The sequence below is a fragment of the Pyrus communis genome, chromosome 12 (assembly GCF_041283825.1).
Source record: "Pyrus communis isolate YQ-2024b chromosome 12, ASM4128382v1, whole genome shotgun sequence".
Classification (NCBI taxonomy): domain Eukaryota; kingdom Viridiplantae; phylum Streptophyta; class Magnoliopsida; order Rosales; family Rosaceae; genus Pyrus; species Pyrus communis.
The window spans coordinates 3366277-3389357 of record NC_142576.1 but is presented as its reverse complement, the minus strand read 5'-3'; the positions used below and the strand labels follow the sequence as shown (position 1 = coordinate 3389357).

The 23081-nt window shown below is 38.1% G+C and overlaps 6 protein-coding genes and 2 non-coding genes across 11 annotated transcripts; 3 read left to right on the top strand and 5 right to left on the bottom strand.

Moving 5' to 3' along the window:
- Nucleotides 1-3298: 3298 nt before the first annotated feature.
- Nucleotides 3299-5912, top strand: LOC137744103 (putative pectinesterase/pectinesterase inhibitor 22). Its single transcript, XM_068483967.2, has 2 exons — nt 3299-4553; nt 4906-5912. The coding sequence occupies exons 1-2, from the start codon at nt 3614-3616 to the stop codon at nt 5574-5576; spliced, it is 1611 nt and encodes a 536-aa protein (XP_068340068.2). The 5' UTR covers nt 3299-3613; the 3' UTR covers nt 5577-5912.
- A 661-nt stretch (nt 5913-6573) lies between these two features.
- On the top strand, nt 6574-9026 carry LOC137745493 (putative pectinesterase/pectinesterase inhibitor 21). The gene is made up of 2 exons (XM_088682158.1): nt 6574-7944; nt 8120-9026. Exons 1-2 carry the CDS (start codon nt 6597-6599, stop codon nt 8866-8868), a joined length of 2097 nt encoding a protein of 698 aa, XP_088538284.1. The 5' UTR covers nt 6574-6596; the 3' UTR covers nt 8869-9026.
- Nucleotides 9027-10339: 1313 nt separating this feature from the next.
- On the bottom strand, nt 10340-12322 carry LOC137745657 (large ribosomal subunit protein eL18y). Its single transcript, XM_068485651.2, has 5 exons — nt 12168-12322; nt 11977-12066; nt 11108-11236; nt 10815-10997; nt 10340-10677 (listed from the first exon to the last, which is right to left on the bottom strand). The coding sequence occupies exons 1-5, from the start codon at nt 12168-12170 to the stop codon at nt 10519-10521; spliced, it is 564 nt and encodes a 187-aa protein (XP_068341752.2). The 5' UTR covers nt 12171-12322; the 3' UTR covers nt 10340-10518.
- On the bottom strand, nt 11401-11477 carry LOC137746370 (small nucleolar RNA snoR53Y). Its single transcript, XR_011069840.2, has one exon. It is a non-coding gene; the product is annotated as a small nucleolar RNA snoR53Y (small nucleolar RNA).
- On the bottom strand, nt 11718-11813 carry LOC137746366 (small nucleolar RNA snoR69Y). Its single transcript, XR_011069836.1, has one exon. It is a non-coding gene; the product is annotated as a small nucleolar RNA snoR69Y (small nucleolar RNA).
- Nucleotides 12323-12966: 644 nt separating the features above from the next.
- LOC137745653 (serine/threonine-protein phosphatase PP1) lies at nt 12967-15957 on the bottom strand. 3 transcript variants are annotated; one of them, XM_068485645.2, is made up of 4 exons: nt 15260-15957; nt 13846-14405; nt 13415-13609; nt 12967-13318 (listed from the first exon to the last, which is right to left on the bottom strand). In XM_068485645.2, exons 1-4 carry the CDS (start codon nt 15453-15455, stop codon nt 13295-13297), a joined length of 975 nt encoding a protein of 324 aa, XP_068341746.2. In that variant the 5' UTR covers nt 15456-15957; the 3' UTR covers nt 12967-13294. The 3 variants fall into 3 exon arrangements, with proteins under 3 accessions (XP_068341746.2, XP_068341747.2, XP_068341748.2); XM_068485646.2 differs by having other exon boundaries at nt 12967-13273; nt 15260-15928; XM_068485647.2 differs by having other exon boundaries at nt 13846-14416; nt 15260-15829.
- A 1310-nt stretch (nt 15958-17267) lies between these two features.
- Nucleotides 17268-19742, top strand: LOC137745658 (uncharacterized). Its single transcript, XM_068485652.2, has 8 exons — nt 17268-17454; nt 18117-18198; nt 18287-18354; nt 18470-18567; nt 18763-18899; nt 19079-19146; nt 19337-19400; nt 19488-19742. The coding sequence occupies exons 1-8, from the start codon at nt 17444-17446 to the stop codon at nt 19503-19505; spliced, it is 546 nt and encodes a 181-aa protein (XP_068341753.1). The 5' UTR covers nt 17268-17443; the 3' UTR covers nt 19506-19742.
- Nucleotides 19743-20093: 351 nt separating this feature from the next.
- Nucleotides 20094-22823, bottom strand: LOC137745656 (folate-binding protein 1-like). 2 transcript variants are annotated; one of them, XM_068485648.2, is made up of 4 exons: nt 22630-22823; nt 20897-21261; nt 20426-20754; nt 20094-20308 (listed from the first exon to the last, which is right to left on the bottom strand). In XM_068485648.2, the coding sequence occupies exons 1-4, from the start codon at nt 22715-22717 to the stop codon at nt 20194-20196; spliced, it is 897 nt and encodes a 298-aa protein (XP_068341749.2). In that variant the 5' UTR covers nt 22718-22823; the 3' UTR covers nt 20094-20193. The 2 variants fall into 2 exon arrangements, with proteins under 2 accessions (XP_068341749.2, XP_068341750.2); XM_068485649.2 differs by having other exon boundaries at nt 20897-21255; nt 22630-22821.
- Between the last annotated feature and the right edge of the window lie 258 nt (nt 22824-23081).

The window sequence follows — 23081 nt, the reverse complement described above, 5'->3', positions numbered from 1 at the left end:
GGCGGGTCTGGGCGAGCATCTCAACAGATCTAGGCACAATTTCTTAATTTTCAAACGCCTATACATTAATCAGGAAGGTGGCCAGCCACCTAGCGCTTAGGCAGAGATTTTTAAAACAGTTGTAGCATTACTCCTTTCAATTTGAAGGATGATTTTAAGATAAGATCTAAATTGTTTTTTTTTTTTTTTTTTTTGAAGTGTTATTTGTCCTCACTCGAATGAGTTTACTAAAGAGTTATTGGCAAATCACTTCTAAGATACAAAAAAGTATAAAATATTCGATTAGCAAATTATATTCCTTATAATTAACTAGAAAGAAATTGTATGAAGGTGGTGGAGAGAGAAGAGAGCAAGGAAATTATGTAGACAACAAATTTCTAAATGAATTTTCTCTTCTGCCATGTTATTAATATATAAAGAGAATTGCACCTGTTCAAGTTAATTGAAAATACATCACTTTTAAAGTCATATTAGTTCAAAGAAATCATGTCTGTTTGAACATATACAATGCATTATTCAAAAGACATTTCAATGGGCATTGTCATACCTAACGCAGAGAACTAAATATCCAAAGATGATATTTGTTCAAAATGAATCATGTCTTTTCCCCAAATAGGAAAAAGGTGCAGTGTTTAATTTCAAAGAGAGATTATTGTCGGTTTAATTACCCATTTGCCTGTTCTCTGCCAAAATGACGCATAAATATATATATATATATATATATATATATATATATATATTTATATATAAGCCTTTAAAGAAAGGAATCATCAATTTAAAAAATAATAATAATAGGAATTAGTTATAGAGTTCACAACACATCAAACTTTAATAATCCGAATAATCTATTTTTTAAGTTACACCTTATAGATCATTCTTGCAAAATATTAGCCAAATCAGAAATATTTAAGACATCTAATTGGGTTAAAAAAATTATGAATACTTTGTTACATAATAAACAATGAAATTTTATTTTGATAATTAAATAGGCAAATGGCTTCGGATTGAATTGAACTTTTGCAAGGATAATCTATGAATTGAGACATACAAAATAAATGGTTTGGATCGTTGAAGTTTGATATGGAGTGAGCCCCACACCTAATCTCTATTTTTTGAAAAAAAAATGAAAATCCCTTTGCATAAAAGGTCTCTGTGTGTGTATATATATTATATTCAACAATCATTCCCTATTTTAAGAATATACAGAAAATGATACAACAACAATTTTTTCTCTATAATTATCATAAGCATACGCATATAATCATGAGTTTGCTTAGTCGACTTCTTTTTTTCTTTTCTTATTTCATATGTCGACGAATCGAGAAAAGGTTTCGAAGTAAACGTAAGTGAGCTTGACTTCCAATGGATCTCCCGGTAGCAAATTTTTTTAGCATCTTTTGAATTAAACCTTTAACTAGTGTAAGTAATTCAAAGTTATAACGAATGAGATGGTAACCTAAGTTTAAACCATCTATTCTAATGTTAAAACCGAAATCACTACACACATAACTATGTCTTATTTCTTTAAAGAAATTTATGAATTAATTAAGCACTATTATGGCTTTGTGTTTCATCATGCTTTCATGAACATTTACAAGAGAAAACCCAACTCTTGGTAGAAGCGACACTACTTCTTATGTTCATATAAATGAGGTTCCTTCCCATGTCCCAACTACCACAGACAACTACAACTAACCTCATTAAGAGATAAAAATCATTCTCCTAAACGTAGTAGTCTTGCACTGATCATCCTGGAATGAGCTATATATTAATTTTCAGTTCTTTCACAACCACTTATCAAGTACTTGTTATTACTCATTAAACTTTCAAACTAGTGATGTTCTAGACAAAGTCGGGTTACCATTATTGGTGGCTAATTTTCAGTAAAGAGTTTTATCCCCATACCACTAGATGTACTAGCTACAAAAGCTCTTAAAAGTCATTTCGTTAATCGATCCGTCAAGTTATTACTTGATTTAATAATATTAATAACTCCATTAGTGTTTAATTGCTTGACATATTCATGCCTCAAGCTAATATGTCTAGACTTTTCATTGTATACATTATTGTATCCTTTAGACAAAGTAGTCTCACTATCACAGTATAAAGAAATGGATGACATTGGTTGTGGCCACAACTCTATTTCCAATAATAAATTTCTAATCCATGCATCTTTTTTACCTACTACTGCTAATGCTATAAATTCATATTCTTTTTCGAAGCCCAAGAAATTGCTCCTCCGGCAATTGTAAAAATCCACCCTGATGTAGACTGATTATCATTAACACTTGTTATCCAACTTGCATCTGAATATCCTTCAAGTATTGCTGAAAACTCGGAGTGAGTTAAACTCAAGTTAATAATTCTTTTAAGATAACCAGAAATTGTATGAATGTGATGGAGAGAGAAGAGAGAGCAAGGAAATTGTGTAGACAACAAATTTTTGAATGAATTTTCTCTTCTGCCATGTTATCAATATATAGAGAGAATTGCACATGTTCAAGTTAATCGAACATACATAATTTTTGAAGTCATATTAGTTCAAAGAGGTCATGTTTGTTTGAACATATACAATGCATTATCCAAAAGGCATTTCAATGGGTGTACCTGATGAAGCAGAGAACCACATATCCAAAGATGATATTTATTCACGAATTCGAATCATAGGGATTCGTGAATCATGTCCGTTCATCGTACATTGTGCAGTCAGAAATTATTTTAAATTTTTTTTATTTAAAATGAAACACAAACAGTACCTGATAAAAAATGACCGCACGATATACGATAAATATACACGATTCACATATCTTTATAATCTTCATAAAGAGGATCCGAAAAAAATCCTTTGAATTTGTTCACAATGAATCGTGTCTTTTCTCCAAATAGGAAAGATGACATTTGTTCACAATGAATCATGTCTTTCTTGAACCAAAAGGAAAAAAAATCATGTCCTTACGCCGAATAAAAAAAGATGCAGTGTTTAATTTCAAAGAGAAATGATTGTTGAGTTAATAACCCAACTTCCTCCTCTCTGCCAGAATGACAGCATATATACATACATATATATATATATATATGCAGTGTTTAATTTCAAAGAGAAATGATTGTTGAGTAAATAACCCAACTTCCCACTCTCTGCCAAAATGACAGCATATATACATATATATATATATATATATATATATATGCAGTGTTTAATTTCAAAGAGAAATGATTGTCTTCCTACTCTCTGCCAAAATGACAGCATACATACATACATATATATATATATATGTATATTCTTTGAAACATTCAACAAATTATGTATATCTCCAAGAACAAAAACCTTCCTCTATAAACAAGCCATTCCTACATTCCCTTTCATTCTCACGCGTATAAATAAGAACAAAGCTTGGCTGCTTAAATATAAGCAGGAGCTCTTACTCTCACTCAACAGCAACTTAACAAGTGTTCACATTGTTAGTTCAAATTTTAATTTTACAATTTTTTTAGACACTTGTTGTTATTGAATGAGAACAAGAGCTCCTACTTGTTTTTAAACAGCCGAACTTTGCTCTATAAATAAATATCCTTCTTTTTCCCAATCACTTCCTTCCCTCCAACATTGCCAAACATGGCCTTAGCCAATTTTCTGCTGCTTCTTCTTTCACTTTCATGTTCTTCTTATGGGGTTACTTCCTACCCTTCCATTCGATCCATGGTTACGCAAACTTGCACTGATGTCGATGACCGAAACTCGTGCCTCACAAACGTGCAAGCCGAGCTCCAAAAAACGGGGCCTCAAACTCAAGATTCGGTTGCAATCCTAACTGCTGCTCTTACGCATACGCTCAATGAAACAAAAAATGCTATCCAAATCATCACAAAGTTCAACTCTTTGCCCATAATTTACAGAGAGAGTGTAGCAATTGAGGACTGCAAGGAGCTCCTAGACTACTCCGTCTCCGAGTTGGCTTGGTCTCTAGGGGAAATGATCAAAATTCGCGGCGGCGACACAAATGTTCACTACGAAGGAAACCTAAAAGCTTGGCTTAGTGCTGCCCTAAGTAACCAAGATACCTGCCTTGAGGGTTTTGAAGGAACTGACCGACGCCTCGAAAGTTTCGTTAGGGGAAGTGTGAAGCAAGTGACACAGCTCATTGGCAATGTTCTTGCCTTGTATACTCAACTACACAGCTTGCCCTCTAAGCCTCCTAGGGGTCATGGTCCCCCGACGAATAAAAGTTCGTCAGGGGATTATTTCCCGGCTTGGATGAGTGAGGAAGATCAAGAGCTGGTTAAATCGAATCCAAAATCGGGTGTGAATCATGCTGTTGTGGCAGCAGATGGGAGTGGGCAGTACCGTACGATCACAGAAGCTGTCAATGAAGCTCCAAACTACAGCCCTAGCAGGTACGTTATATATGTGAAGAAGGGAATTTATAGGGAAAACATCGATATGAAGAAGAACAAAACCAATATTATGTTTGTTGGGGATGGGATTGGACAAACTATCGTAACGGGTAACCGGAGTTTCATGCAAGGATGGACTACGTTTAGAACTGCAACAGTCGGTAAGTTACATTATGCTTTTCATGTTGAGTGCACGTATTTTTCACACATATTATAGAAAATTCTAATATTGTCAGACTATGAATTTGGCTACATAAAGGAATCTGCTCTGGATCCCTTCATAAATCCACCCCATCAATTAATTCGAGCTTTTGAAATTTGATCCAACAGCTACAAACAGGGGGTTCATTTAAAAGTTATAATAATTTTAGCCGTTGGATCAAATTTTAAAGGTCCAGATTGATTGATGTAGTGGATTTGATGAAGGATCCCTTTCCTCCGGCTACATATTTGTTGTCTCTTCCGAGATGATTCAAATGACGTATTTTCTCATGCATGCTATGTTTCATACAGCCGTATCCGGAAAGGGATTCATAGCAAGGAACATGACAATTCGCAACACAGCCGGCCCTCGAAACCAGCAAGCCGTAGCGCTAAGAGTCGACTCCGACCAGTCGGCCTTCTTCCAGTGCAGCGTGGAGGGTTACCAAGACACCCTCTACGCTCACTCCCTCCGCCAATTCTACCGTGAATGCACCATCTACGGCACCATAGACTTCATTTTTGGCAATGGAGCTGCAGTCCTCCAAAACTGCAGAATCTACACAAGGGTCCCACTCCCACAACAAAAGGTCACAGTCACTGCCCAGGGTAGAAAAAGCCCACACCAGAGCACCGGGTTTGCAATCCAGGACAGTTTTGTTCTGGCCACCCAGCCGACTTATTTGGGCAGGCCATGGAAGAAATATTCCAGAACTGTTTATATGAACACTTATATGAGTAGGTTGGTCCAGCCCAGAGGGTGGCTTGAGTGGTCTGGGGATTTTGCTTTGGGCACGTTGTGGTATGGTGAGTATAGGAATTATGGGCCGGGTGCGGCTATATTGGGTCGGGTCAAATGGCCTGGTTACCATATACTCAGGGATGCTGCTGCGGCGAGCTTCTTCACCGTTGGGAGGTTTATTGATGGGATGGCTTGGTTGCCGTCGACCGGTGTCAAGTTTACAGCGGGGTTGAATAATTAAATTAAAATATTATCATTAATATTATTAGGACAGGAACTATTATTAGTTTTTTTAAAATCTACTTGTGTTGCCACTATGTATTACTGTTTGGTGGTATCTATCTTCACTTGTTAGTCAGAGGTCTTAGATTCGAATTTCATAGATGGCGAATTTGATACCAATTTAAGTTGCTTATTGTGTGGCTTAGCCGAACTCCTCAATTCCCTTAGTGTAAAATATACCATTGTACTAAAAATAAAAATAAAAAATCTACTTGTGTTCTTTAGAGAAATATTTATTTTTCTAAAAATAGAAGATAAAGAAAAAAATGTGTAATTTTCTGTTTTTTGGACAAAAGTGGGTCTTGTATCATTCACCTTTTACTTGATATTTTCCTGATCTTTTAATTTACATTATGACATAAATGACGTCCATGTCATTTGCTTGCCTGAAGGATTACTCTTTACCTGTAATTCGCCAAGTATTTTCGTTTTAAAGACGAGCACTTGTACTTTCAGAATTCTTATGTTCATTGATTCTCGAGTTCTTAAAAAAATAGAAATTAATAATAATTTATTCACTTAATCTTGACGCAAGGAACCACTTTTGTAGAAAATTATGTGCAAAAGAAATGTTTAGAAATACCGTGACGTGAATTTACTATTTTATTATTTAAAATATAAAAGAAACTTACATACAACCGCGTGCAGACCTTTGGAATTAAGTTTTAGCTAAACTATTTGAAAATTACAATCCGGAACTGGTCAAAGCCAGCCATGCTTAATCGTGTCAAAGTTAAGTTAGCCTTGCCAACAAGTACACTTGTTCTTGTTTTTGTGAAAGTAACAACATATAGCTTGGCATAGAACCTTCCTTGCGCTCCAAGCCACATCTTTTGCTATACTGTTACAACCTAATTAGAACCACCACTCAAATCTCCCTTCTCTCTTCAATTATAAATTCACATTTCTCTTACGCATTTTCCAAAAACAACAAATAGAGAAGGAAAATAGTAATTTTCGCTTTGAACATTGTTCGAAAATGGTGTACGGAGAAGATGTAGATAGGAGATCGAAGAAGCAAATCGTCATCATCAGCGTATCTGCGTTTTTATTGATGGCAATGGTGGTGGCGGTGGCAGCTGGTTTCATCATGGAAAAGGGTTTCTACAATAGTCCAGTCAGTGGCAGCAAGGGCAGCTCCCATGACAAGTCAGCCTCAATGAAAGCAATCAAAGCCATTTGCCAGCCAACCGATTACAAGCAAGAATGTCTCGACAGCCTCAGCTACGCCTCCGGAAACACCACCACTGATCCAATAGAGCTCATTGAATACGGCTTCAAGGTTGCAATGAAGTACGTAACCGACGCTGCCAAAAAATCCGACTTCTTGCGAAAGCTCGAGAAGGATCCCCGAACCTCCAATGCCCTCGACGCGTGCGAAGAGCTCATGGATTTGGCGCTTAGTGAGCTCAGGCAATCGGTTGTGCGACTTGGGTACATCGATGATTTTATAAAGTTTAATGAAATGTTGGTGGATTTGAAGGTCTGGCTTAGTGCTACAATCACTTATCAAGAAAGCTGCTTGGATGCTTTTGAGAATACTACTAGCTCTACTGATGCAGCGGAGGAGATGAAGAGTGTGTTGAATACCTCTATGCATTTGAGTAGCAATGCCCTTGCCATGGTATCTCAAGTATTTTCAGCCTTCACTGACTTGAACAACCCTGATTCTAGCCACCGCCGCCTCCTCCAATTTGATGCCTTCCCTGTTATTGGTCACAGTGAATTCGAAGACCCTAAGTTGTATGAAGGTGGAGTCAGGAAACTCCGACGCCTACTCCAATTTGATGCCTTTCCTGTTATTGGTCACAGGGAATTCGAAGATCCGAAGTGGTACAGAGGTGAAGGCAAGAAACTCCGCCGCCTCCTCCAATTTGATGCCTTCCCTGTTATTGGTCACGGGGAATTCGAAGATCCGAAGTGGTACGGAGGTGAGGGCAAGAAACTCCGCCGCCTCCTCCAATTCGACGTCTTCCCTGTTATTGGTCACGGGGAATTCGAAGATCCCAAGTGGTATGGAGGTGAAGGCAGAAAACTTCTCACAACCAGTACCAGTTCTGCTCCGAAAATTAATAAGCCCGACATCATTGTGGCAAAGGATGGAAGTGGAAGCTACAAGACCATCACTGAGGCGCTAGACCATGTCCCCAAGTATGGCAATGAAACCTTTATCATCTACATCAAGGAAGGAGTATATAATGAGCATATCCTGGTTACCAGGAGCATGACGAGCGTGATGATGATCGGAGATGGTGCAAATAAGACTAGGATCACCGGAAACAAGAACTTTGTAGATGGCATGCCCACCTACCATACTGCCACCGTTGGTAAGCATGCTTCTCGTAAATTGCCTTTAATATCCGCTTAACAGCTTACGTTGACCGATTGTGAATCTTTAACATTCTCTTAACACACTTATGTCGGTGTACAAATGCTTCTGTTGTCAGACTATGAATATGTTTAATTGGACGTATGATTAATTTGGTTATTGGATGCATGCAGCTATTCAGGGAGATCATTTCATGGCAATGGATATAGGGTTTGAGAACTCTGCTGGTCCGGAGAAACATCAGGCTGTTGCATTGAGGGTGAGTGCTGACGAGGCAATCTTCTACAGGTGTTCAATGGACGGGTACCAAGACACCCTTTACACACACGCACAACGCCAATTCTACCGCGACTGCACCATCTCCGGCACCATAGATTTTGTTTTTGGTGATGCAACTGCAGTCTTCCAAAACTGCACTTTCTTGATCCGCAAGCCATTGCCAAACCAGTCTTGCATTGTGACAGCTCAAGGCAGGAAAGAACGGCGCCAGCCATCTGCAATCATCATTCAAAACAGCACAATCACCGGCGATCCTGATTACTTCCCTGTCAAGGATGAGAACAAGGCATATCTTGGCCGTCCATGGAAGGAGTATTCGAGGACAATCATCATGGACTCGTACATTGATGATGTGATTCAACCGGAAGGTTGGTTACCTTGGGAGGGTGAGTGGGGGCTTAAGACATGCTTCTACGCAGAGTCAGGCAACACAGGCCCTGCTGCTAACAAGGCAAGGCGCGTGACATGGCGCGGGATCAAGAAGATTACTAAAAATCTTGCTGCAGATTTCACACCCGGTAGGTTCTTCAGGGGTGATAAGTGGATTAGGCTCTCTGGTGTTCCTTATATCCCCGGCCTGACCACTAGCAACAAATCGAAAACTGCAACTACAAGGGCTACATCCCTCTCGAAAGGCATCTGAGTTATATAATTTGATGATGTTTAAGTTGTTTTTGTTGGTACATTTGTTACGCTCGATTGCTTTTGAAACACAAGGACCATTTTGATTGCCTGAGTCAATCTCAGTGACCATTTCCGGTAAAAACTCAATTAATATACAATTCCCTTCAGATTTTTTTTTTCATGCTTCATACTATCTAGGTAATTTCCTATGCTTCTTAGACAATGTAATTAATCTTGAGGTTTAGTGTTTAATTTTCCTTAATTGCGGGGTGATTAGGGAGTTTACTATTAAGTGATCCTCAATCGTTTGCTATCTTAAACCACATACCACAAAAACTGTTTACGTTAGAGATTTCATGTAAATCCATTTGTAGCCAAACACCAGTTTGTAGCCAATCCATTTGTCAATCAACCCCAGTTTGTAGCCAAACACCTCCATTCGTACAACGAATTCTCCTCCTCCGCACACATCCTTTTCAAGCACACCGTGGACAAAAAAACGGAAACTACCAAGGAGGAAGTTGTGTTTTCGTTCCTCGATCTTTCTAACGATAGTGAAGCTGATTTCGATAACCTAGATTCTGTTGTTGAGGACCTGCATTTTCCGGTTTCTATGGGATTAAACATGGGGGTCAAATAATTGAGCTTCCTAGTGAGCTTGATGGATCTATAGACATTATAGGCCAATGTGATGGGATTTTATGTTTGATTCTTTACACTGGCCACATTGTTCTTTATGATCCATCGTTCAACGATTTCAGGATTCTTCCCGATGAATCAAGCCTTCAAAATTATGAATCGGCTATAACCCGAAATCTAAGGATTATGTACTTGTTAGCGTTGCATCGAGTGGTGAGGAAGCGTATGGTGATCGCGTTGTCTGTCGTTCTCCTAGAGCAGAAGTGTAGGCAATGAGTTCGAATTCTTGGAGAGAAATCAAGATCGATTATTTAGAAACAGAAACTACGCAGTTTTGGCCCTATTGCTATTGGATGGCTCGAGAGAAGCAAAGGAAGTTCATTTCTTACCTTGACAGACTTGAACAGGAAACCATTACGAAAGTGATCGCCTTGTTCGATACGAGGGACGAGGTGTTTTTTACTGCGTTGTTTCCGGCGTGTTTTTACCGGCCATATGCCCTTTTCGGGTTTCACTATCTTGGTTCGAGTATCAATTCTTTTCACGCTTGGGTGATGGATGATTCCAGTGACGTTCGGGGTTCTTCGACGAAACACTTGAAGAGTTGAGGCCGCAACTGGATTGAAGAATTCCCTGCTGTTTTGGCGAGTAACGACAATCCTTTAAAAATTATAATAATTGTAACCGTTTAATCAAATTTCAATGACCCGGATCATTTGATCATTGGGCTCAATTCCTTTGGGTCTGGAGGGCATCCGGTTTTCTACTTGCGATTTTACTGTTAAATTCGATCTATTGTTTAGCGAGAACCATAAGCGAGATCAATCTGTACCAGCATGGCAAAAGGAGAATTTATGAAAGGGGAATCGGGATTGGAATATAATTGCATTCCTCAAATGTATCAAACAATCTTCTCTTTTGGTAATAGAGACAATTGGAGTTAACAGTGAAATAAAGTAAACACGATACCAGACACCTAATGCCAAGGCAACATTGGATTCCAGAAATACCGTTTTTAATTGTAATTGGGTTAAACTCTAAAGCCCTTGCTGTTCCTCTTTCCTCTAGCCTTCTCAAACTTCCTTCCCTTGGACCGCACATAAGGTTTGGTGTGGCTGTGTGGTACACCAGGAGCTGGACCGAAGTGCTTCACTGCCTCACGGGAATTCTTTGGACCTCTGAGGAGAACCTGCACGGGCGGCCAAAAGAAGTTTTACTTAATAACTTGAGAAAAGAGATTAAATTTAACAGTGATACTATTGTGTGGTACGGATCAATTTAGCAGATTTTAAATTGAAGCTACTCGGTGGTATAAAGAACTCATACCACGTTCTGACCCAATGGTGCTCTCAAAGCAAGCTGATCGAATGTCAAGCACTCTCCTCCTGCCTTCTCAATCCTGGCCCTTGCAGTCTCAGTGAACCTCAGTGCTGTAACCTTCAATTGAGGAACCTCATAGACCCTAATATCATCGGTCACGGTCCCCACAACCACAGCAATCTTGTTGTCCTGTATAAGATCAAAGCCTTTTTAGAACAAAAAAGAACATTAAAAATACAGATATCTCAAGAGCAGGTAACTTAAGAGTAAAAAGGAAATGACGATTCAGACTAACTAACCTTTCCTTGCATATACTTGATCAACCTTGAGAGAGAAAGTGGTGCCTTGTTGACTTTGCTCATGAACAAACGTTTGAGAATGACTGCATTGAACTTGCTTCCAGTTCTCCTGACAAGAAAACGGTATAGCTGACCAAGAACAAACCAGGAACCCAATCAGCCTACATATTCATACGTTTATATGCATAATTAAAAAGACCAAAATTTACAGAAAAATAAGGGCGATTTCATGAACCCCACTAAACAAAATCTGGTTAACAAACTCAAACGAACAAATTTGAAAAATAGGAGCTTGTTCCCTCAGAATATTTAGAAAACTATAATCATGAAATAATCAGGATTAGCATGGTTCAAAAGCATCACAGGGAAACATTTTCTCCATAGTTGAACAACATTAAAACAGGAAGCTACAATATTTGGGATAAGAAACAAAACAAAGTTGCTTTTTTGATGTTTTGATCACAAAACAATTGAAAAACAACACCAACATTGCACGGTTTACGAATCCAAACAATCACAGCATAGCACAAGAACAAAAGGTAGCAATTTACACCAATAACAGATACATTGTTTTTGTTTTTGGTTAATCAGATTTAACGAACCGAAGTTGCGAAAGGCTCAGATGGATGTGGAATTATTTGTATTCCTTGACCACAAAAGGTCTCGTAATGAGCTGGGATACACACATATCGTCATTGCAGAAACAACAACACCCCCAAAACTATTAAAACCCAGAAATGAAAATTGGATATTAACAAAACGGAATCAACAAAATTCAAACTTTCATTTGCTGCAACCATTTCATATCGAGATACAAAATCCGATAAATACAAATACGTAGACATTTACAGAGACGCGAAATTATATACCTTGACGAGAAGCTTGAGATAGATATCATCGGACTTGGGCGCAGTGCGCTTCGTCTTCTTGCTCTTACCTCCTGCGACGAGATCGATCCCCTGTTTCGCACCACACCCACCACACCCAATGTTATTCACATATCAATACAGGTGCTAATACAAATGAAGAGAGAGAGAGAGAGAGAGAGAGAAAGAGATACCATTGTTGCTGCTGTTGTTGAAGCTCGGTAGCTCGGGAAACCGCTTACTGAAAGCTAGGGTTTTGACAAGCTTTATAACTTTACCATTGGTGATGCTCGTGCCGGACCTGCCGGGCGGGTCTGTAGGGGAGTGATCCAAATGGAGCCCTAGCTTTCGGCCCAATTTATGTACACATATAACCCAAAATAGCCCATCATCGAGAGTGGCCCGATGAGATTTGTCGCCAAGGGTCAGCGTAGTTTCTTTTTTGTGTGTGTGTGTGTGTGTGGCTTTAATGTTATGCAACACTCAATGCGCTACGGGAGTTTTAGATGTTAGATTTGAGTTTTCATAACTAGTTGATATTTTACTTTTCATCTTAACCATTCATTTTCCATACCACTTAACGTTGGAGGACCTACACGTTTGGCTAGATGAAACTATTGTTATCCATCTTGTAGCTTGGAATGTATTATGTATCCCTTCCTCTTTGTGGCGTTTGAAATGTGGGTGATGGATAATGGCATTGATTACCTAAAAACTAATCGGCTCGGATCATGAGATGATATTGTAAAACAGACTCAAAATAGTGGTTAGCGTTGTATTAACTAACTTGTTAGTACTCGGGTTGATCGAAACCAAGGTCGTTATCGATGGGAAGATCAACAAATCGAACAACAAGAATTTCATCGTCATCTCCTCCGCTCCTACAAACCCGGCATTTCTTCTTTGTTCCTTTCGTTCTTCGTTTTTTCCCTCTTCTCGTGCTATTTGCAGTAACACACTTGTACATAAACATTGATTTAAAGAAGCGAAGGCTAATGAGGAAACCAGAGAAGTAGATTCTGAAATGCTGTGATGAAACATAATATACAAATGCTCAACAAAAAACAAACCAAAACGTAGTCTAAACCGAAAACCTCTTCCCTGCACAAGCAATAACACATGCAATTACGATTTACAAATTTCATAAAAACTTTCGTGCAATAAAATTATCTGATAGTCTTCAATGTGATCCAACGCTTGAACTCTCGGATTAAGATAGGCGCTTCTCCCATGTCAAGCTCCTCTAAAACGAAATCCAAACTCTAGCACCTGTCAAACTTGTTGTATTTCCCTAATTGAGCTGTGATAAATCTCCAAATAATCAGTTCTTTCCGGTTTTAGGAGTCTGCCCAAAGACGCACAACATAAGGACATCATGAATTCATGATTAAATATCACATACGAATATTATCATAACAAATATAAATGGCGACACAAATACCTTTTTAAGATTTGGCTTTGAACCACTCGGGGATGCTTTATGATCAACTGGTTTCAATATCTCAAAGGAACACACTAGAGCTTCATCAACGCTCAACAAAGCACCGGCATTATCAAACTCCCCACCATAGTTTGGAGCTGAAAATATTGTGACTAATCTTCGTTTTGCAAAAAACTCATAGCCATCCTCCACCACCTACAGTGTTGCGGTGTCACTTACATAATTATTAATCAGGACAAGTAGGATTAAGTGACTATGCAAGTTAATTCAGCAAATAGTGAAAACGATCTGCACAAAGGACGCCTAGAGGTGCCAGGGAATGAAAAAAGTGAGATGGGGTGGGAAGGCTTGTTTTGGCTACACACATATGACATATACAATTAGGTCATTTGTTACTTGGATTCAATTTCATCAAATAAAAATAGGATTACCTGATGACCCCGGCAAATGAGATCAAGTTCATTCTTATCTAAAAAGTCAGTAACTCTATCGGCTCCAAAAGTACAGGAAACACCTCGATCACTCTCTGCCCAGCCCTCAACCCTAGCATCAGGATCCGACCAAAGAAGATCGCACAAAAGACCATTATCTGGAATGTCAGTTGGCCTTGAAATTTCCTTTATTTGGTCCAAGTTTTCCAACTCTGGTGAGAGCCCGCCATGCATACAAAGTATCTTCCCATCAATCAGTGCAGCCACAGGCAAACAGTTGAAGCACTCAGTAAATATTTTCCAAAGCCTAACATTAAACCTCCTTTTGCACTCGTCATAGAACCCATATATTCGATTAATCTTTGCATCTTCATGGTTTCCCCTCAAAAGGAAAACTTTGTCAGGATATTTTATTTTGTAGGCCAGAAGCAAACAGATTGTCTCCAAACTTTGCTTTCCTCGATCTACATAATCCCCTAGAAACAGGTAGTTTGCAGAAGGAGGGTAACCACCGTATTCGAACAGCCTTAGTAAGTCTTGGTATTGTCCATGTATATCACCTGTAAGACGCCTGCAATATTAGGAAGACCAAGGACATAAAGAAATATAAGGAGATAAATGTACTAATGTTTGCTTTCAAGTTCATTTCCCTGTGTTTCATGCAAGCTACATTAGCATATCTTGGACTGTGCCATGAGGTACGATAACAGGACCAAGAAACTGATCCGAACGACACAAACTCAATGATATCGAGTACTCAAAATGCAGCAAAATAAACCGGCATTGCGAAAAACAATAATTATGTTAGCTGATTAAGAAAAAAGTACATGATTATGTTATCCTTATAGCCAGCGAAATAAACTGGTCATTACGAAAAACAATAACCATTTCGTTGGCTTTCATTGTCATTATTGACCAGAAAATGAACACTATTTAGCAGAAATTGAACGAACAAAATGGCATACAATGCCAACACGTCGACACATCTCGATCACTCAAATAAATTCCGAATTGATCTAATGAACATAGCATCGGAAATATCCTATTTTCCTCAAAATTCATACAGAATTTTACATAAGTTAATTATCCATTACAGAACAGGAAAAACCAAAAATTCACACACTCCAATTTATTCGAATTATCATAAGAAAAGATATGGAGCACTTGGAGCTAACATGAGCAAAACCATGCGCAATGGTGTTTTAGGATTCATGTAGCCAACCCCACTTAGTGGGATAAGACTTGGTTGCTGTTGTTGTATAATTTCCATTTTTCACCACCATTCTTATTCAATACCAGATATTTACATAATCCACAAGCAAACACCAAAAACTGAATGATCTTTTAAATTGGACAATTCAAATCACCATAATTTCCATAAAAATGGGCTGTGAGAGAGGATGAGAGAGCTGACCGCATATGCGAACCGGAGCTCGGACCTCGAGAAGATTAGGCTGAGAGAGGAAGATTTGGCGGGCGTTGACGCAGAGCTGCCGGATCTCCGCCTCCGATAGCTGCACTTGCTTCCCTCCTTTACCTTCCAACAACCTCCTGATTATATCATCCAACACACCCTTATCCATCATCCCCTCCATTGTCATCATCATCATCTTTTCTGCTCGAAAGAACCCAGATTGAAATTGTTCAAATTTCTGAAGAACCAGACAGATTGGATAAATGGGTTGCTCTGGAATCCAGAGATTTGAATCAAGAACCCAACTTTTTGAATTGAATAATAAGAAAGATCAACTGGGTCAACAAAGAAAGGCTGAGAAATTCAATTTATTAGCTGCAAAATTTGACAAAACAACAACAGATAACAGAAAAAGAAAAAAACTGGTGTGATTTGAGTTTTGGATGTGGGAGAAGCAACAGAAGGAAACGGAGGGTGAAAGCCAATGAATGATTGGGATAAGATGGGTTAGAAAATTGGGATTTGCCGTGAATGTTTCTTTATCTCTACATTTTTCTCGCAGCGCCATGTAATTTCAATTTTGTTGAAACCTTCAAAGTTGACGACCAAGTGGTGGCGCATGATAGCAACGTGGAACACGTGGACTCATATTTTTGGTCCTCAGTCAGTGCTCCTCATCCGTCACAGTGGAATTTTTTTCATCCCTCCTGAGAACAACTGGTATAATAAATGTTATAATACAATTAATTGAATATTTGAAAATAAAAAAATTTAACTACTTATATCATAATACTTGGAACCCTGATCCTGACACTGTGCAAAATTTCATCCTCTCACGCATTAGGACTGAACAAAACATTCCTCATAAAATAAAAATATATTTATAATTTTATCCTCACTTCACAATTTAACGCTAACTCAAATACAAACATTATAAAATATTATACTAAAAACATCCAATCACAAAAGATCCATCAAGAATCTTACTTTAAAAAAAATACCCTTAATAGTTTCTCGATAAAAAAAGTATTTATCTTTTAGATGACAATCTTTTAAAAAGCAAAATGCTAAAGTGGAGGTGATGAAACAACAGACATCATCAATAATTGTATTGGAGTTTTAACAAAACATTTTTGGTACTGTTCATTTTTAATGAAAAATCACATTTATATATTTTCTTAGTATTATTCATTATACCTTTAAAAATGATTTTTCATTAAAAGTGAAATTTTTTTGAACTTTTCGTTAGTTTTCTTTGATTGGATTGGGTTAAATTGCTACCTATTGCAATTATTAGGCGTCCTTGGGTTTGAGTAAGGATGCAACTTGGCTACTGAAAACTCCTGCAGACACCCAATTACATTTAAATACATGTTCAATTTGTGTTTATACTTTTAATTATGTAGACACGTGTTTAAATGTGATTGGATATTATACTAAAAACATGTAGCAACAAAAAGTCCACTGAGAATCTCACTTTTAAAAAAATCCCCTTATAGTTTCTCGATCAAAAAAGTATTTATCTTTTAGATGACAATCTTTAAAAAAAAAACAAAAAAACAAAATGCCAAAGTTGAGGTGATGAAACAATAGATATCACCAATAATTGTACTGGGTTAAATTGCCACCTATTGCAATTAGGAAGGTTTGAGTAAGGATGCAATTTGGCTGCTGAAAACTCCTGCAGACACCCAATTACATTTAAATGTGCTTCTTTCATAAAGCATTTCAAGTACTTTTTCACGATTCACTTGCGTTTTTAATAAGGATTGGTTCCAAAAACATTTCCACCAAAAACGTTTTCAGTAAATTTAAAAGTACTTTCCAACGAGTCATTAATAACATCCACGTCTCTTTTGCACTTTAAGAAAGTGGGCCTTTACAATGGATCAGTTTCATTTCATAGAAAAGTCACTTTGCCCAAGAACACATAACCCAACCCAAACCCTAAATTTACTTGCAGGCTAGCCCAACATATAAAGGCCCAAATAGTGGCTTACAACTGGCTACACCGATGCGGGGTATGGTGCGCGGCTGAGCTCACTAGATTCCGCACCAGTCACTGCTCCAAAAGAAAAATTCGAACCAGAATTCAAGGTTGTATTGTTCGACCTTAATACCAGTTGAAGGGTTTTCTTTGCTTGCTCTTGAAGATCTTAGATTTCTTCATCCTCCATTTCCAGAATGTTCAAGAAGTAAGCTTTATATATATATTGTATGTATAGGTGTTTATCTTTAAATATATGTTATTTGTTTGCTTTTTTTTTTTTTTTATTATTATTATTTTTTTTTTATCATTGAGGCATATGATTTCTGGGTTCGGTTTAATTCGATGTAAAATTAAACAGCGTTTCAATTTTGTTTTCATTTGTGTTTTCTGATTATATACCTTTATGGGTTTTAATTTTGGATTTATGCCCTGAAGTTCATTTGTTATTTTGTGTAATTGGAAGTATAAATATGAATACTTGGGGCTAACGGGCGCAAAATCAAGCGCAGTGTCGTTCTAAAATTCATACAGCCGAGCCATAAGGCGTTGTTGTTGTGGAAGTATAAATTTGAATTGTGCCATTGCTTCTCTGTGGTTTAAGCAACGGTTCTAAAGCTTGATCCTTCTCAGCAAAGTTGGTTTTGTGCTGTATGTGGGATGTTTTGATGTTAAGATGAATCTTGAAAGGTCACTTCTTTTGGATTTTTATGGAAGATGAGGTTAATTATTTGGGGAAGATGGTTAGGGTTCTCAAATATTTGTTTTTGTGTGGGAGTGGTTTGGAGTAGCAAATTTTTGTTTGTTGCAATAGATGCGTAAGGGGAATATTTCGTAATATGATTGCATAATACGTGTGTTATGTTGTAGGTTTTCTACTGAAGAGGTGTCTGCACAAAATCAAGTTAAGGCATCTGTCCAGCGCAAAATTCGGCAGAGTATTGCAGATGAGGTAAGATGATTAGGTTCATAGGAATTTCACGGATGCTTTAAGATACGCTTTACATATGTCTGTAACACAAAGTTAACTTCAACTGCAGTACCCGGGACTCGAACAGGTGTTGGAAGATTTGATCCCAAAGAAATCTCCTCTTATTGTGGCTAAATGGTTTGTCGCTCTGTTGGTCCTGCTTCTGTGTTTTACTTCTTAACTCAGCTATTTGTTTCATGCTGTCTTATCTCCATATATCTAACGTTGTCCTCCACATGCTCGACTTTTGCAGTCAGAACCATCTAAATTTGGTAGTGGTAAACAACGTGCCCCTATTTTTCAACATTCGTGATGGACCATATATGCCTACCCTAAGACTTCTTCATCAATGTAAAAGTTTTTTTTACTGCCAAAATGCCTTATCTCATTAAGTCTGGTCTATGAACCAGTGATACAATCCTTGATTTGCTTCGTCTTTTGAGTGGATTATTTTATTTTTCTCAACTAAAAAGCTACATAGTTGGTGAATTTTCCTTCCAAATGGTTGTAACTGAGAAAGCTTAGGGTTTCCTTTGGGTTTTACAGATCCAGACATAATGAAAAAGTTGCAAGTAGATAGGGGTGCCATAAGGTTTGTTCTCTCTGGTGCAAACATAATGTGTCCAGGTCTAACTTCTCCCGGTGGTGCTTTGGATGATGAAGTTGGTGCAGAAACTCCCGTGGTACGAGTTTTATGTCTCTTTTTTTTCTTTGAATTAATGTAACGTCATACTCATGTTAGAACATTTTTGGTTCAAATGTTATGTCGAGTTGATTTAAATAATTGTCTTGTCATGAGACGGAAATGTTGAAGTTAAGTGTGTTTTGTATGTCTCTGATTTGTAAAACTGATTACGCTCAGGCAATAATGGCAGAAGGAAAACAACATGCTCTTGCAATTGGCTTCACAAAAATGTCAGCAAAAGAAATGTAAGTTATTTTCTTGTTCGAAGGACATTATCGTTGCTTCTCCTAGAGTAATGCCTTGGGTACCCTTAGAATATTGAGGACAAGATATATAATACGAGAGCCTAACTTGTATTACCGACTTCAAAGCTAGCCTAGTTATCCGTTGCTGATTGTCTTAGTTACGAAGTTGAGTCTTCCCCTTGTCTTGCAGAAGAGATATCAACAAGGGAATCGGAGTTGACAACATGCACTATCTTAACGATGGCCTTTGGAAGGTACGTCGTTCAGTGTCTTTGTATTTATGGCCATCGCCGGTGTTTTAACTATTGTTTCATTTTTAAATCTTTAGCCTTGCTATGCAGATGGAACATCTAGATTGAAGATACTGAAGACTATCCGCGGTAACATCAACAAGAAATGAAGAACATATGTTAGTTTCATCAATTTGGTCTTGACTTTTCTGTTTTTCGGAGTGTTAGGTCCGAGCTTTACGAGTCACGTGTATACCCTAACCATATTTACTTGTTTTGTATTTGTATGTGGAGTGATCATCTTTGTCAAATTCATCGTAAGATGGTCTATCCATTTTGTTATACAATTTAGAGGTATTTTTCTTATACGATGTGAGAGGTGAATTCCCAACTCCCAAGCATATGTTCTTGACATCTTCTCCAGTGAAGAACTACACGTCTTTGCGAAGATAAATGAAAGAAATTATGATTTCCTCTTGAACAGTTTCGGGATAGCCTTGGCCGACAGGCCCGGTTATTCTTTGAAATTTCATCGTGATGGGGATAGATCATTGCAATTGTTGGTGTTCAACGAGGAATTCCTAGTAAGCATGAGTTATCAACTCGTGTTGACTACGTCCTTACCCTTTGTACACACCGTCATTGCTCCTACCGATTGAATGGTCCGGTAAAATGTTCGGATCGCAACGAGGATCGATCGCTTGAGAAGAATGCAAGTGAAGAAATGCTAAAACTAATACATTTCGGAGCTTGCAGAATAGCAAAGGGGCAACAAACTTTCTATAACTAAACGTTTTCCGTACTAGAAATACATCTTTTACTTGTTTTTCCTACTTCTCGGACTACTAGGAGATTTCTGGCTTATCTTGGCTTCAAATTTCCTGATTCGTAGAGCGGCTACATTGTGGCGCTGGCTACGTCGTTTTCGTTTGCTGCATAAAGACATGAACAAAGAAAAGATCAACAGCGAAGCGAAAAACGATCCAAGTTAGCAACACTACAAAATCTCATTACGGCAATTGAAATGTGGCGGCAGAAGAAGGGCATACCTTACAAACAATAGGCCGGCTGTAAGGACCAATCCTCCGACGGCCCAAGAAACTCGTTCACTAAATGGCATTTCCCTCCACCTCTGCCGGAATTCCTCTAGCAGCCTCAAGCTCTCAGCTTTCTGGAGCACCTCAGAAGGTGAAGCCTTCCATGAATCAGCAATCAAGTCAAGACTGGCTTTGCCTCCATAGCAAAATGCTTCTTCGTTGCTCACGGATACATCATCTTTAACAGCAAATCCTGCCGCATGGCAGAACTCTGTGCCATTACGAATCCATTCAGAGGCCCTGCCGCAAACATAATCATTTACTCCACATGGTGCTAGAACCTGGAAGAATGTAATTAATCAGAAAATGCAATTCCCTAATGCACCCAAAAGAGATCAGTTTAATAACCTATTTCTTTGGTTATGTCAAATTATAAGTCGGTAAAAAAATTCCTCGACTGGAAGTTAAAGGTCACCCACATACCTGTGTTATTGCATCCGTAGAGTAGTAAGCCTCAGCACAAGCCTCAAAAACCCTGTCACAGAAAGAGGCACATATAGCTGGAGGTCCTGACTGCACGCCAATGCGGGGATCACAGATGGAACATTCCAGTAATTCCCATACATGCAAGCACTCTGGGCCAGCTTCCCCTGATGAAGCCAACTTCCTAACGGATACCAGTGCAGGATGTGTCTGGGCTACATCACAGCAAGTTTTTTTGCGGAACACTCTGCAAAGGGTCAGATCTTTGGGTCCCTTACTCAGACATTTTGGAGGTTTACCCTCGGAAGAGAATGGTGGGAAACGACCGCCTTGAGAAATGCATACACTGTCAGGTTTACCTGCAACTAAAACAGATTTAGATAACGTTTAATGACCAACTCGCGTACATGCAAAAATCATTTGAAAACCATGTAAAAAATTCTTTACATAGGAATTGAATTTCTCCAAAATAATTTGTTAACACTATTGAAGATGATTGTCACTGCGAACCGGAAAAGCCTAACGTATTGCCCCACAAGAAATGCAATTACATTCTTGCTTGGGATTCTTGGGAAGAACCAGAATTTCTTCTGGTTGCCTCTTAAGTTAAAGAAATAAACCATGCTTACATACATAAATCAGATTACAAGAGCAACACCGATACGAGGGCAAAGCCAGAAAGCAGATGTCATTCTGCTGATTAAGGAAACAACAAGCAGATTGCTTCCAATTTCCACACCGCCATTACATATGAAAAATGAACAATGACCATGCACTCGTAAGATGTGATAAGGCAGTCGGGGCACGCCAAAGACAACTTATGTCAGCTTCAAAAAAAGAGTATGCCCCTTCATGGCTTGTCAACCAGAGACATAATTGACATAGACCTCCACACAAGGTTCTAAAAGAAACTAGGCGCTAGGCGGGGCCTAGACAAGCACCTAAGTGGACTAGACGGATTTAAATAAATCTATTACATTTCGTGTAAGTAAGTGTCTGTTTATACCTAAAATATATATAACTTCATTATAAACTACAAAATAGAATGACATATATATTAGGAAGTATTGGAACATAATGAAAACATGGGGAACAAACATATAATGTGTATTCATTTAAGTATTCAACAAGCCTCTTCCAATTTATTAAAAAAAATAAAATACAAAATGAAAGTTATCTATTTTCTATCTAAGTGAATCGCAACTTAGACGGGTGTCTAGACGGGTTTGGGCGGCCTAGGCAGGTGCCTAGGTGGTCTAAACGCCCTTTTTTATTTTTTAAACGCCTAGGCATTAATTGGGAGAGTGGCCAACTACCAACCGCCTAAACGGCTCTAGGCGGGATTTTTAAAACAGTGCCTCCACATCAAACTGATTCTAGCCTACCTCAACTTCCCTAAACTGAATCCATTACATCCGCAATTTGCAATTCTCATGTCAGAGCAGACATCCAGTGATGTCTGCATATAGTAGACTAAAACTGTACCGATCAAGTGCAAAAAGAATGGGACTTTCTGAATCCTATCTGGATTTTGACCAATACCCAACATCTACAATCCAAAAAAAAAAAAAAAAAAAAAAAAAAAATACAAATCCATGATGTCATTGTTCTGCTAAAAACCTGATCGTTTTCGATTGCTGCAAAGTTGGGACACTACGAAATTAGGATCTGAAAACAAACAAGAAAATTGATATTTAATATATATGAGTGTGTGTATGTATGTATGTATTTACCAGTTAAAGAGGGGACGAGTGTATTGAGAAGGAGCAGCGGGATCAGAGACGCGCAACCCATTTTTCGTGCCTCGGTCGTTTCTTCCATATGAGAGCTGCTGAAAGACTCGGAATCAGAGTCCTGACGAAGTGAGGAAAAACAAAAACTAATGAAAAAATTCTCAAAAACTTAAATTTTAATGAAAAATAACAAATAAAAAGATGATTGAATAACATCAAAAAAGATAAAAATATAATTTTTTTTTTTTTTGTTAAAAATGAATAATACTGAGTGTATTTAGTTAAAGCTTCCAAACAAAAACTGATCTGGTGAGAACGGTGGCTGTGGTGGGTACCCGGTGCCTTTCGTTTCTATACTTATTTTTACATATTTCTATAAACATCCACATAAATTTATAATATTTCTAATTTACTCCTACTTAAAATAGAGAAATAAAAATTGGCACCACTCC